Genomic DNA, 15984 nt, shown 5'->3' with positions numbered 1-15984 from the left:
TCAATATTTTTTCTTTATTGTCCAAGTACCTCTTAAAAGATAATTGTACAAGTCAGCACACTGAAAGATGACTGAAACCAGGCAACTAAATCTTCTGGTGTGCTGCAACTTGAAGACATCTTTAGAAAATGTACATATTTACAATGAAACCCCTTAGAAAAAAGGGAAATGCAAAACCCGTGAATGCAGGGCCACTTAAAAATCCCGCTGGACACCAAATGCAGGAGGAGAAAACCATTCTGCATATCCCTGGATGAGGAGCGCAATTCCTCAGTCATGGGTGGGGGGTCACGTAGCATCAGACAGGTAACAGCATCAAATATAAAAGGCACTCTGTGATGTACTTTTATTTACACAATACCTTTCAGAAACACTGCTCCTTGGACTTGCTGGATTTTTAGAAAAAAAAATTATATTTAATTTTTTCTGTGTAACAGATTGAACACCCCTCATTAGTTTTTAAACCCAGTTTCTATAAATTTAGACAGCCAAGTGGTAAGTGAATTTAACTGTGAAGATCAATGCCATCAGAATGGTAGGTGGGTGAGATAATGGCATGACAAATTGATTACATCTATAAATACATGGAGGTGGTGAAAGCCCAAATTGCAGTACAAATTTTTTTTAAAAAAGATAAAAATCATGCCCTTCTGACCATTGTGACAGTAGAAACAAGGATACCTCCCTCCGGGTGTTTCATCATCAATCAGCCCACACAGATCGAGACGTGACAGGTGAAAAGATGAATCCTGTCTGATGATTCCTAGTCTCAACATCCTGATTAAAATCACATGAACAGCAACATTCACTGTATAGGCCTTTTCTTCCTCAGAGATGGTTTGTCCCAAGAAGTGACTTTTATTAACAAGCAATTTGGGGGGGTTGGGGGGAGAAGCAGCATGAAAGAACAATTAAAATTGGGTACTAATGAATTTTGTCATGTTTACTTCAGGGAATGAAATATTAAATGTTACAGAACAAGAATGATTCCAAGCATTGAGAATTATTAGCTTGGTTAGTGATTTTTTTTGTTCCCAAGACCTGCGTATTAAAATTTGGCCAAGAGCAGTTTAAGTTCTTCAATAGTGAAGCAATAATCCAGATGAATAGAACGAGTGTTAGCTTACAGATGTTTGATGTCAGTTCAAATACATTTGGCACACTGGCAATTTAAAGTGTTAGATTGTGTTTGCCAGGAAGAATAAATTAAATACAATGGGTTCTTAAACAGAACACATTGTTTTTGAAACTACTTAGGCTTAGTATAGTGATCAGTTCAAAATACTTATCAGGCCAACTTCAACACCACATGGACCTGTGTCAATATAACAAAAGGGGGCAGCAAAGCAACACAGCACATTGCAAGTGTGGATTTTGTGTTCTGGTTGTTCAAAGAAAGCTCAAGTGATTTTGACTGCCATGGTGTTATGCCAGCTTTATCTTGGTGAAGACTGGGAATTTCTAAGTGCAAAGTACTACAACCAATTTAATCACCAGCAAATAATTCCTTGAATTCATGCGGTGACCCAATAAATAAAACTCTGGCCTAATTCATTCAAGTTGATTGCGGTGGGTATTTGGGACAATGAGCTAGGATTAATCAGGTTTTCAGATTGGAGCTTGCAGAAACTAGCAAGCACAACAGCTGCAAGTGCTGGGTACCTATGACACATTAGTAAGTGATGGGCTGCCATCAGTTAATTGCCCTCAGGCATACACATTCTGACTGGGTCTTGTGAAACAGTAGAACTTTTTCCCACTTTTAAAAAGACCTATACAGAAGTATTTGAAAAAGGTGACCGTGTAAACTTTCTTGATGGGCATTGTCCTGACAAGCCAGCAGAATTCAGTGATAATCATCCATTCTATAAGTAGAGAAATGCCTATCAATGGTTTGAAATGCAGACAAAATAGCTATCAATACATGGCTGTACACATTTGGTGAGCTCAAGTACCTGTATGTATGTTTTAAAATAACATAAGAGCACTGTTACATTAAAAATGCTATTTTCCTCAGATTACATTATATCAAAAATATGCAGCTTTAGTAAACAGTTTCATATTACAATTTCTAATACAATTTTACAATGCTACATTACACTTAGTGTTTGAAATATACTGATAAAGAGAAGATAATGCTGCAAACATTCCCCTTGAAAGGACTGCACAGGCAGACCTTGGTGTTGAAAGCACCATGTTTTCCCTGCTGCAACAAACAGTTGTAAGATATCCCTGTGGAGAGTTGGAAGCCTTAATATGTCAGGTTGATGCATTTTCCACAGTTAACCACTGTGACCCCCAGTAATGCATTTTCATATACAGTATACCAAGCAGCTGAAACTTCTCTTGTACCATTACATACTCTTCTTCATGGCTGGCTTGCATTTAGTCAATTTTTTCCACTTTTCCAATAATTTTCTCCTCAAAAATTGGCAGAATTGCTTCTTCATCGCGGACTTCTTCGAATACCACCCCACAGTCAAATTCATCACTCACTTTCTTGAAATAATACCTGCAGGGCAAGAAAATTGATTAAAGACCCAGTTGAAGTTTGCTGAAATTCTGCAGAGATGGAAGAAGTTTGTCGAAATTGAGCAAAAACAGCACGATTTAAATTGACCCTCCGCTTCCACCACAGGTGGGATAATGTACAGGTATTCCCCGACTTGTGACCTATGCGACTTGCATCGATCTGTGCATACGACTGAAAATTTGTTAAAAGGTAGAAAATTCACGTGGCTTATATTATATTCGACAAACCATAATAGGGATACAGCCAAAATGTGCGTACTTCCCTCGTTAGTCAGCGTCCCGGGGTCCATAGGCTGGGCATAGCCCTCTTAATTCCTGTGCACAAGCGCGAGTCTTCGGTTGGCGCATGCGCGAGAATTAAGGGCATGAATTCAATATCGTTAGGGCGCTTAACTCTTGCACATTCACCAACAGAATTCCAGTACGTGAATACACCGCGCATGCACACAGGACAAGCACTGCTACCGTTTCAGCAAAAGTTTTAAATGTTAATCGATTCATGTCAGCTTCCTAAGAGCATGCAAACAAACATTAGGTTTGTATATAAAATTCTTAAGTCTACAAATACTAGCCAATTTCCTTAATCTATCCATACCAAATTACCCAAAATTATAGCATTTTTTATTGGCCAAAGGAGGAATATTCAAGCTTTGATTTTCTTAGTCCATTTGAGAAGGAGAGACCCTGACATGCAAAAAAAAAAATGCTCTAATAAATTTGTACTTTACACAAAAATGCTGGAGAAACTCAGCAGGACACACAACATTAATTTATGAAGCAAAGATGCAAACCAACATTTCGGACAGGAACCCGCTGAGTTTCTCCAGCATATTTCTATAAACTACAATCACAGCGTTTGCAGATTTTCTTTGCATCTGGTTGTATATATTAAAGGTTTTTTTTATTTATCTGCACGGGAACAGCTTTAATTACATTGTAATTATCTAGTTACATTAAGGACAATAAATCAACAAACAACTGAGCTGCTGAGACTTCTTTTGGCTGGATGAACAGTGGTCCTCGTTAAAGGTTTGGACAGCCTCCCAATAAAGAGCAGTGATGGCGTATTGAAGTTGAATGTCCAAAACATTTGGCCAACATCATTTACAGGAGGACTTCATCTGCAAGTCGAGAGATTTGTTTTTGAAGGAATATTCCAATCCCTCATGTTCGTGCAATTTTAATTTTCAAAACTTGATTTAAAAAGTGCACACCAGTCTTCACCCCATCGAGGATATCTTCAAGAGGCAGTATCTTAAGAAGGCAGCCTCTCTCCTCAAGGACCATCATTGCCCAGGCCGTGCCCTTTTCACTCCGTTACCGTCAGGAAATAGGTCCAGGAGCCTGGTGACGAGCACTCAGCGGCACAAGGACAGCTTCTTTCCCTCTGCCATCAGATTTCTGAATGAACAATGAAGCACAGACACTACCTCACTTCATCCTATTTTCTTGCACTATTTATTTTTGAAATGCAATTTAGAGCAATATTTACAGTGTGACGCTGCTGCAAAACAATGAATTTTGCGACCTGTTCATGACCATAAATGTTGATTCTCTGTGCTGCAGAAATCTCAGATTTGAAATACGTACCTGTAATTCCCTTTCTTAGTCAACAGCTCCTTAAACTGTCCTAGCGTGACCACACGTCCTTTAACAGATGTTCTGTACGGAATTGGTTCGCCACAGTAATAGTATGCCACCACAATGTTATCACCAGGCTGCGACACACCATTTGCTGCCTTTTTCTGCGGTCTATGCCTTTAGTAGAAAGAGAAGAGCAAGATGAGCTTCCTTTTACTCAATGTTGTAAAACCTACAAAAACAAGGCTGAAGAGCAAGGCATGAAGGGGTTCACCATATCTTGGATTCTTTTTACACAAATGAAATTAAACAGAAAATTGCACAAGTTCCAAGATATTAATGAAATATGCTAGCTTTTCAAAATGCCCCTCTAATTTAATTTGCTCTGGATTCAGACAATGTTGAAGACATTTCAATTTTATTCATTTATTGAAATTTGATTTATTGCCATACAATTTTTCCCTCTGCAAAATTGATTCTCAAAAGCAGATTACCAGATTTTCTTCACAGTTAAATGTTAAGAAAAACATATTAACAATGAAAACTTAAATTGCTCAAATGATAAAAATGAGGTCAAACAATTGATGTTCCACATTAATAATTGCATCTCCACAATAACAAACCTTTCTACAACTCGGGTCCAAAATGTATCTTCTGGTCTCAGACTACAACGTCAGCCAGCAGTAATCATTACTCGGCTCGATGGACCAAGTACACACTAAAGAGATACTTCAGCAAATCATGGCAATTCTGAATCTGCTGCACCAAAAGAAAAACCAGCAGGTGCCAATCTGTATCTTTTCCCACCCATTCAATAGTCACAAAAAGTTAATTCCATCCCAGGTCTTCCAAAGAGCACCACTTCTCAATATAAGAACTTGGACTTAAAAATAAAAAAGATGAGGGCAGAAATCATTCAACAAGATCATGACGTCGTTTGTCATTTCAACCTTGCTGCACTTACTTGATCTCTTGATAAAATCCAATGATTTGAAGGCTCCTATTAACTCAAAGAACTTTCTTCTGCTTTTGCCTGTGTCCGAAATGGCTGATCACTTACTTTAGAATTGTGGACATTTTAACCAGGGGTAAAATCCTCTACATCGACCTTATCAAACCCCACAATAATTTTGTACATTTCAATAAGGTCATCTGAAGTCAAGGTACAAAAGCACATTTTTGCTTCCCGTGTTACAAATCTGTCAGAGTAAATTGTCTGATAAACCTTTGCTGTACGCCATTGAACACATATATCCTTCAGTGGTCTAGATCTGTCACAGTATTCCATGTGTAGATAGCATCAGGATCTGATCTAATTGGAGTGCACAAGACATCTGTTGTTTCTTGTAATGCAGCTGAACATGCAGGAGCTTCTTCCTGGTGGCTTGAACCAGCGCATCAAGTTTCTGATTTGTGTCCCTAGTGTTTCTCCAAACATCAGCACCTGACATTTAAAACCATACCCTTTTCTTTCCCCCTCCCATTTTTCTTCTCAAAGCTGGGGATTCACAGCTTTTCATGCTACATCTCCTTGCCCATTCACTTAACCTTATCCCACTGAAAACTCACCACATCCTACCCACAGCTGAGACTGAGCAGCTGATGTTGCAGCATCAATCCCTGTTCTACCTCCTAATTACTGACTCTCAGTATGAAAGTGACCAAAAACCTATCTGCTGGTCAAGCAGCATCTGGGGATGGGGAAGAAGGCAAGAGGGAATTGTTGGCATTTCAGGTTGAAACCATTCAGCAAGACTTGGAGAGTCTCATCTGAAATTCTAATATTCCCCTCCCCTCCCCAATGCTGCTCAGCCCAATGAGTTCCTCCAATAGATTGTTTTTTTGCCTCATTTCCCGCCATCTCCATTTCCATTTTGTCCATTAACCAATCCACACCAAGCCTGGACATTATCCTCTGATTTGGTTTAATATTCTCATAGTGCACAGAAATGAAGGCCCTTTGAAAGGAACTGGCTCACCTTTATCTATTCTGCAAGTTCCCCAATAGATAGCAAACACTACTTCCCCTTCATCAACTCGATGATCTACCTCACCAGTGAACAAATTAGCAGTGCAACAAATAATCTGCACATTAAGGGCAAAGTTAATGAAACCAATGTTATCGTTATAGCTAAATATTTATTAGCAACATTTCTACTTGTTTAAAACTAATCCTAGTGTCACTGGACACAATAGCCAACGATGAAAAAAAAAATGCTGAATAGTTCTTTCTCCCATATTGGATTGAGCAGGAAAAGTAAAAATGTGAAACGGCTTATTCTGCCTCACTGACTTGCTCCTTGTTGACTGGTGAAAGCGGCGCCTCTAGAGCTAAAGACATGCTCTTTATGGCAGGAAGTCAACAAAAGGAAATTTAACAGCCAAACAAATCAAAACAACAAATTATTCTAATGCCTACACAAATTTCTTCAGAAAAATGTTCACAAATATTAACTGGTGCACATACCAACATGCAAAATTGCTGCCTCTTTCAAGCCAAATGCTGACTGCTTGGTCACATTGTAGAATACCTGTGCTCAACAGGAACTGGAATTTCTGCTGCCTACCACTTCAATTCCTCATTCTACCCCCCCCCCCCCCCAATCACTCTACTATTACAGTGAAACACCATGCAAAGTTGACAACCGGCACCTCATTTTCATGTGCCATTCCTTCTGCTCTACCTGGAGCTCTTGGCTGCATTTCCTCTCACGTCCCCTTTTCTCCAGAATGAACAGACACATTTCCATATTTTTCATGCATCGTTGGAAGATGCACAAAAATATCCCATTGGAGAAACATCTAAACAGTGTGTCCAAAATGGACTGCTCTTGCAGAACAAAGGTGCTGTTCACAGCAAAAATATTTTGAGGTCCACGCAGAGAGAAATGAAAAAGCTGGGGTGAATTAATGACAAAACAAAGGGCCAATCAAGAAAGGTAACAGTTTAAGAACCTCTCCCCACCGCACACAAATTAGTTGAATTCAGTGTTCAAACTCCAATTATTTGTTGAAATAGAAACTGATAATGCGCTTGATTTCAAGTTGCTGGAATAACACGACTTGTGTTGAAAATGTTGACTTCAATGCATTTGAAGATTTTAATATATTTTAAAACCCTGAAAATTAGTTTCTGGAGCTAATGGAACATTTCACTTTAGATATTAGGTCCAAAGAGATTGCTCACGATCGATTGTGTCGACGTCTCCAAAAGCAGCTTCAAATTAAAGAAAAAGGATCAAGTTCCAAGTCACCAAATTCAGAAGCACTTCTGCTTCATCCCTAAAATTAGATCACTCCCAAAATGAGATGACAACACAAACAAAAATGGTCATTGTTGGCACAATAATTAGAGAATTTAATTTCCTCAGGAGCAAACCAGATTAACCCAACTATATTTTGTAGTAATTTATTCAACTTCAATCCAAAGTGCAAGGGGCGAGTGTGAAATATTCAAATTCTCAAAATGTAGTCCAAGAACATCTAATACAGTATCTTTTTGCCAATACAAAAAAAAATTAAAATGCCTTGGTACAAACTAATTAATATCTAAACCTAGAATCACAGAGAATACAACAGCAGCGGCATGTACTCTGACTCGGAGAGATCCATGTCGGAGACGGCTGGTATCAGATTCAGCACCGGAATACATGCAGGCCTGATAGAAGTGCGACCCCGTTGGATCACCTCTTGCACATACCTGCAGTGTCATGGAGAATAATCCTAGGAATTAGAATACTCCATTCCATCTCTCCACTGCCATTCTCAGAAACTCCCTTCACTGCCATCAAAATGTTTGCCTGTTGACTTATTCACGGATATTCTTTCCCACTTTAAGATAGATTTCTTTCCTTATGATGCACACATTCCACTTTCCAAGAGACTCCAAAATTTCTACCTAGACTCAAACGAATCATGGGGCATCTCAAGTATTTTCCATGGATCGTTAATTTTGGCAAGGATCTATTAATCTGTGAATGATTGTTAACACTTGACATATGTAAAATATTACTCTTCCCCAAACTAGATACAGGATTTACATTACTGTCAAAATGTGTTAAATAAATACTGTTCAATATTAAAAGATAATTCTAGCTTGTAAATATGATTTTGCACAGGGTATTAAATTAAAGCATCATGTAAGACTTAAATTTCAGTTATTTATGTAATTATCAACTTAAATCCGAATTGAAAATAAACAAAGTGACAGAAAATTACCTAAAATGTACCATGAAAATAACTTTTGAAAGTTGCAATGTTTTTTATATATATAAATAGTGTGGTACATTTTAGAACTCTAATGAATCAAAAACCGTTTCACATAATTAGTTGTCAATATCAATTATATGTGGTAGGGAGATTCTTCTTTGGCTTGGCTTCGCGGACGAAGATTTGTGGAGGGGTAATGTCCACGTCAGCTGCAGGCTCGTTTGTGGCTGACAAGTCCGATGCGGGACAGGCTGACACGGTTGCAGCGGTTGCAGGGTAAAATTGGTGGGTTGGGGTTGGGTGTTGGGTTTTTCCTCCTTTGTCTTTTGTCAGTGAGGTGGGCTCTGCGGTCTTCTTCAAAGGAGGTTGCTGCCCGCCGAACTGTGAGGCGCCAAGATCCACAGTTAGAGACGATATCAGCCCACTGGCGGTGGTCAATGTGGCAGGCATCAAGAGATTTCTTTAAGCAGTCCTTGTACCTCTTCTTTAAGTCTCGGTGGCCAGTGGAGAGCTCGTCCTCCATTCTGGAGACGTGACCTACCCAGCGCAGCTGGATCTTCAGCAGCGTGGACTCGATGCTGTCGACCTCTGCCATCTCGAGTACTTCGACGTTAGGGATGAAACGCTCCAATGGATGTTGAGGATGGAGCGGAGACAACGCTGGTGGAAGCGTTCTAGGAGCCGTAGGTGATGCCGGTAGAGGACCCATGATTCGGAGCCGAACAGGAGTGTGGGTATGACAACGGCTCTGTATACGCTAATCTTTGTGAGGTTGTTTTTCCAGACTCTTTTGTGTAGTCTTCCAAAGATATTAAATGGTATATTATGTATAAAAAGGCTTTGAGAACAGTGATGATTTTGGCAAAATGCCTGCTGATGAAGTCACTGGCTTGAATATTTGCAATGAATTAAAGTTAGTTAGGGCAGCAGTTAATGCAAAGCTATTACAATGCCAGTGACCCAGGCTCAAATCCAGCACTGCCTGTAAAAAGTTTCGACATTCTCCCCATGTTTGTGTGGGTTTTCTCTGGGTGCTCTGCTTTCCTCTCACCCTTCTAAACATACAGGGGCTGTTGGTTAATTGGAGCATTCATGGGCAGGAAGGGCCTGTTACCTTGATGGTCAGAAGCAGAAATTGCCCACTGGCAAAAAAAATTAACATCAATAGGTCAAATAACAATTGAATTACATTTTTAAATGAGAGGTAAACGTGTATTTGCCTGGATTTTTTTTCCAGTTCTAACCTCGAGTGAATCTTTCTCCAAAACAACAGGTGGAATTCTAGAGGTATATCAATTAAACGACACCAATAGGTTTTCAATATTGTCAAAATTACAGTCAAGGTTCAAAGACTCCTTTGGGCAGGCTCAAATTTTCCAAAAACTATTTGAATAAAATAACAGATGACCAAAAGAAGCAAAGTGCCCTTCAACTTGTGACATAATTGAGGTTAAATCAGTTTTGCATATTTTCACACAAGACCATCTCAGCAATGAGAAAAATAAATGAAAAATACTGAAGGTGGCTACATTGCTTCCAAAGTACACAATAAATTCTGGTAATCAGGTTGACAAAGTTAGCTTGCAGCATTTTTACATGTTTGCATGAAAAAGGAAAGGGTACACAATTTTGAATGTTCAGACTCACTGAAATCTTCACCATAATCCTTATGCTAAGATAAAATAGTTTCAAGTTTTCAAATGGTGAGATGACAAGATGCAAGCAGAGGCTGAGCTATCTGAACAAAGGACTTCGCAGTTCAACAGGGACTGCTCCAACAACAATGGAAATAACATACCCACAAAATTTAGAAATCAGAGACTTCTTTCCTATCCTCTTAAAAATTTATATTACCGCTCGAAGCAAAAACAATGCATCTTTTAGCATGTACATGATTCAAACAACCAATCAAATTAAGTGCATATTTTGTATTATAACAGAGTCATAAAGTGTGGAAACAGGCCCTTTGGTGCAACCTGCCCATACCAACCACATTAATCCCACCTGCCTCCCTTTAACCTATATTCCTCAACCTGTGCACTTGTCCTTTTTTTTTAAAAAAAACATTGCACGCCGCCATCTGTGGCAGCCTAGACCATACACTCACTGAGTTAAAAAAAAAACAGGTTCCCGTTATAGCTCTCTCCTTACCTTAAACCCATATCCTCTGTTTTCAGATTCCAGGCTCTGAGCAAAAGACTGTGCATTCACCCGATCTACTCCTTTCACAATTTTATATACCCCTATAAAGATTATCCCTAGTCTGCTTAACCTTTCCCTATAGCTAAGAGCCCCGCCACCCAGAGTCCTGGCAATATCCTCACAAATCTACTCTGCATCCTCTCCGCTTGACAGCATCTTTCTTCCAGCGAGGTGACTAAAATGGAACCCAAAACTCTAAATGTAGCCTCAGTGTCTTGTATGACTGCAACATGATCTTGCAACTTCTACACTAAATAATCTGATGAAAGCCAATATGCCAAAAATCCATTATGCTCTCTCTCCTTGGATCCCATGCAATCTAACCTTCTCGAGCACCCTACTGTGTGGAACCTTATCAAATGCCTTGCTGAAATCTAGCTATACATTCACAGCTCTGCCCTCGTCAACATCCTTTGTCACATCTTAAAAAAAAACTATTAGATTTGTGAGACATGACCCTCCACTGTGCAGACTATTCCTAATTAGCCTTTGTCCATCAAGTCCATGCATAATATAGACAGTAATGTTACATTCATCAGTAGAACTCGAGCTTGAATTATTAATACCTTTGCTTGGACTGTAGTTTGGCACTCTTTTTCTCCTCCTCCTCAAGCCGCCTGCGTGCCTCTTCCAGTTGAGTCAGAGGATTAGGTGCTGGGTTGGGTGGCATCGTTGGATCCTGAATGAATGGGTGTGATGGTTGGACAGGATTTCGCAACTGAGCACTAACCCACGGATGAACAGCTCCTGGCCTCTCAATGGAACTTGGTCTGGTCGTATCGTGGCTAGGTTTCTTGGCCCCGAGCAAACTGGAAAAGAAAAACAGTAAAATGAAAACTTAGTGCGGAACACAAAGATCTTTTTCATAAGTTTCATTGGTTTAAAATGTGAAGCTTGGAAAGTGACAAAAAGACGGAATTTGATGGATTAAACTTAGTTTAGAGTTGAGGAGTGGATCAGATCAAGTTCCTAATGTTTAAAAAAATTAGTTTTGGTTGCAGGCTTATCAAAACTTCATGTTACTTTGGTTCTTCAGGGAGTGAGCTCAATTTTGGGATTTAGTTTAGATGCATATTCAATATTTTTCAAAATATGCATATTGAGGTGAAATAAGATGTTATTTTTGTTACAAAAATGAGAAAGCTACTTCTGTATTTGCTCTCATCCATTTTGTTTTCTCCATGGAAACTCTGTGAGAGGAACAGCTTTCAGCTGGAATATTACAGCATGACATACAATATTAGGCAAAGACCATCATAATTTTAAATATGTAACTTTTTAGCTGCAATCAACTTTGGGGTTTAAAAAAAAATCAAAGTTCTCCTACTTGTGCGGAGTTTTCTTGTGCCTGTGAATTTCCTTCTCTCCTTCAATTATCCACTGTAGTATCTTCTGATTCCGCTCCATGTCCTCAGGAGGAGCAGCGGTTTCGTAGTTCCCCGTTTCTGCTTTCCCTGGGTCAATCTTCTTGGTATTTCGCTTTGACACTGTGTTGACTTTACTCCTGCACAATATTCAAACAAATCACTACTGAGCGGGCTGCACAGGTCTGAAGTAAGTTCTTCTGCCAATGTTCATTCTGACTTTTAAGTACTCATCTCTTCCTATCACATTTTCTAGCACTTGGTCTGTAGCAATCCATGCCATTGTGGTTTGTGCTCCTTTCACTATTTAAATCTCGTGAGCGTTCTTACCTGCAAAACACTTCAGGCAATGCTTGTACAATTCTAATATTCCCTGAACAAACCTTTTTCTGAAATCCTCTCATCATCTACCCCTCATTTTAAATCTAGGACTTTTTGGTTTTTTTTTAAAAATGGACCCCTCAACTAAGGAGTGAAGTTTCTCACCATCAACTCAATTTGTGTTTCTCAGTTTTGTACTCTTCAATCACATCTCCCCCTTAAGCCTTCTCCACTCCAAGGGAAACAAATCTAGCCTGTCCAGCAAAGTTGAAATGCTCAATCTCAAGCAACATTCTCTGATCTCTGCCTGTAGCATGACAAATGTTTTATATGTTTGTACTACAACCTGCTTGCACTCGTCTTGGTTACCAGATCATGAAGTACAAGGGTTCTGTCTACCCTCTTCACCACCTTAACAGCTCGTGCTACTGCTTGAAGGATCCTTGAACATTTACACCAAGGTTCTTCTGTTTCTCAGTACTTCCGAGGTTTCCCCATTTTTTGTGTACATCTAAAAACACACAGTTGGGGGAATTCGGCCGGTCTCGCAGCATCCATGGAATCTATTGAATGCTGCGAGACCGGCCGAGTTCCTCCAACATTTGGTGGATGTTTTTTTTAAAGACACCTTTACAATGACAGAATCTGCAGACTTCAATGTTTCACTTTGTGTACATCTAACCCTTTTAATCCTCCCAAAGCACATCACATTGTTCATCTCCATTTCTCTGCTCGTCTTAACAACTCATTAGTACTGTTCTTCAGCCAAATATTACTCTCACTAACAGTACCATTACCAACTTTTACAGTACTACAACCATTCAGTTCAAAAACAAATTGTAAACACAAGGTTCTTAAAATCAAAACATTACACATTTCGTCTTTTAGCCAATCATTTCGATGCCAGTCAAATAGCTATCCAGCCTAATCCCATCTTCATGCACTCGCTCCATTCCACACAGGCAATGGTTCTTAAAAGTACTTAAATGTGTATTTGAAATGTGACAAGTGTTTCTTCCTTTCCCAAACAAAGTTCCAGATCTACATGCTTTAGGTGAAGTGTTTCCCCGTCTAAATACTTTGCTATCAAAATTACTCTTACATACCTAAAATCTCTTTTCCCTTCCAGCTACTTCTGATACAGAAATCTACATCACCTTATTCACCACAGAATTACATCCTCAAATCTCTTGCCAGTACAAATACAATTTTCCTGCAAAACTGATGGGAATCATGTGCCTTGTTGCTGCAGCATGACTTCCCTTGTATGTTACACCCTAGTTAAGGAAAGTATCCCATGTTTCACCAGTCCTAACTTTAAGGATCTGTAGACATACTTTAGAGTCCCTTTGTTCTTCCACAAACATCTTCCATTCTGTCGTCTATTTCCTTGCTCCAAATCAAATGCATTCTCAAACATCCATTTATAACTTTTCTGCTCAGCTGCATCTTTCTGCAGTTCAGAGTTTTCCTTCTTGCAGGCCCTTTTTAAATCATGTGCTAACTTTTACCTTGTCCCTCCCTACATTCAAGTTTAAATCATTAATGTTACAGGTAGCAAAGGACCAAATGTTGTGGAACCCCTTTCATATCATGGCTCGAAGGCCATTACCAGTCCAAGCGAGAAAGTTAATTTTGCAAGGAGTCCAGCTTATGACCCATACATACTACAGCAGTTTCAAAAACTGTGCAGAGAAATCAGTTCGTAGAGCAAAAGCGTACCACATGGCATGTTGCCAAATATTTTGTTAAAACCTTTATACATCACAGGCAATACTTTCATCATTCTTTCCATTAGTTTAATTCCATTAGCTAGGATGTTCCCTCAAATCTACATTTCCTGTTACTGATTAATCCATGCCTTTCCATAGGAAGATTTAATGTCATAATCAGAATGCATTCTGATGACTTGCCTACCAAAGTTAAACTGTCCTGTAATTACTTGCTCCTTTTAGAACATTAAAACTCATCCAATAGTCTGACAATTCTCCCAGAACCAAAGAAGATACAAGACTATAGTCAATCTTTGCAAGTTCTACTCGTGCTTCCTTTAGCTATCCAGAATATATTTCAATCAAACCCATTTTTAGAAATGTTAACCCCCTTGTAAATTTATACCATCCCAGTATTTCACAGCCCTGGCACAACTAAAACATTTTGAACACCTTATTGACCATTTTTGCTCCAACTTTGGCCAATATGCAGTTGTAACATCCAAGCATTCCAAATTTTCTCCTCTACGGCCTCCTATCCACTCAAAAACTTAAAATTCTGGTTTCTATCATTTCAGTGCTTCAACACCTTTGTGGACATTTCTCTTTCTAATTCCCACCACTGATAACATCAGCTACAAGACCATATTGCCTGCAATTGCCTCACAGACCTTCCATCTTGCTTTCCTCTTTTAGGCTCCTTAGACCCCAATTTAGATTAAATGTTGTCAACCTCCAAAACTTCCTGGCACTCACGTTTCTGATTTATCCTCATGTAGTCACACAGTATATTGAAACACAAGTACTTAGAAGAATCTGTAGGTGCAATAGCGACTTCAATTTCCATTAACACACCTCCTCCAGCCCCTTGCCCTTCACCCCTTATCTCCTTTCCTCCAGCTCTTCACCCCAATTCCATCCCTTCTCTTATTAGAGAGCTACCCTTACCCCTCTCCCCTTGCTTCTTCCTCTTCTATCCACCACCCATTAGCCTGTGCTCCTCTCCCTTCCTCTTCCGGTGTCGACTTGTTTTCCACATTTCTGATGAAGGGCTCAGGCCCCAAGTATTAACTGCCTTTTACCCCGATGGATGCCTCGTAACCTGCTAAGTTTGTCCAGCACTTTTGTACATTGCACTGCACAAGTGCTTGCCACTGTTTTATTTTGAAGTTTAATACGTCAAGGAGTTGCCTTTTAGGTTCAGCAAGCTAGGCTCATTACCCTAGGCTGGTGCAGTATGTAGTTTGTACACTGTGTGACCTTGTGAATTTCCTTCAAGTGCTCCAGTTCCCTCCCACATTCCAAAGATGCACAGATTGGGCGGGGGGGGGGGGGGGGGGGGGGGGGTTAACTGACCGTTGAAAATTGCCCCGAGTGTGGAGGAACATTGAGAGACTAAAATGACATTAGTGTAGGATTAGCAGAAATGGGTGCTTGATAGACTCAATAGGCCACATCCTCCTTGCTCGATGATTCTGGCTCTAATTAAGTAATGAAATATGTGACTTTCACTTGGCTCAACTTCAGAAAACCAAATTTACATTTTTCTATAGAGCGAATAAAAAGTATTGGGCAAACCAAGGAAATACCGTACGTGGAGTGTTAAAACACTTTGGACATCCTGTAGGTACCTAAAGCATCATCAGGCAAGACTTCAGATTAGAATTTCTTGAATCATTTACCAAGCAAATAAGACATGAAGCAGCAAACAACAAGAAATAAATTGAGCAGGATTAAGTAATAAAGAATGGTTGGAGGCAGAGTTTAATTGCAAATTAACCAAAACTAGAGAGGAAATACCAGGGATGATGCAAATTTGTTAACAGTCCAAAATACCCAAGAAATAAGTGAATCAACCCAAAGAGTCAACACAACGTATCCCATGGGCTATTAAAACAGCCAAGTAAACTTTAGGATATGCAGCTGTAAGGAATATTTTTAAACATAACAGTGATAATAACCTTAATAGGGACATGTGTAACACTTTGTTATTCCACTACATTTGGCACCAGAAAGGGGACAAAAATATTGAACTTAGATCCAACTCATTTGCATGAGAAAAT

General features: G+C 39.4%; 1 protein-coding gene across 6 annotated transcripts in view; it reads right to left on the bottom strand.

Annotated features, from left to right (window-relative positions):
- axin1 (axin 1) overlaps window positions 1-15984 on the bottom strand; it is a 393099-nt gene continuing 377115 nt past the window's right edge. For 5 of the 6 annotated variants that reach the window (XM_069906859.1, XM_069906860.1, XM_069906858.1 and 2 more), the window contains 4 exons: window positions 11852-12028; window positions 11091-11333; window positions 4123-4290; window positions 1-2512 (listed from right to left, as the gene is read on the bottom strand). In XM_069906859.1, the coding sequence (XP_069762960.1) occupies window positions 2386-2512; window positions 4123-4290; window positions 11091-11333; window positions 11852-12028 (715 nt within the window). In that variant the 3' untranslated portion in view covers window positions 1-2385. The remainder of the gene's footprint in view (window positions 2513-4122; window positions 4291-11090; window positions 11334-11851; window positions 12029-15984) is intronic. The other variant, XM_069906862.1, reaches the window with a different exon arrangement.

The sequence above is a fragment of the Narcine bancroftii genome, chromosome 12 (genome assembly GCF_036971445.1).
Source record: "Narcine bancroftii isolate sNarBan1 chromosome 12, sNarBan1.hap1, whole genome shotgun sequence".
Taxonomy (NCBI): Eukaryota; Metazoa; Chordata; class Chondrichthyes; order Torpediniformes; family Narcinidae; genus Narcine; species Narcine bancroftii.
Note: the sequence above shows the minus strand (reverse complement) of the source record. Positions and strands in the feature narration are given on the sequence as shown.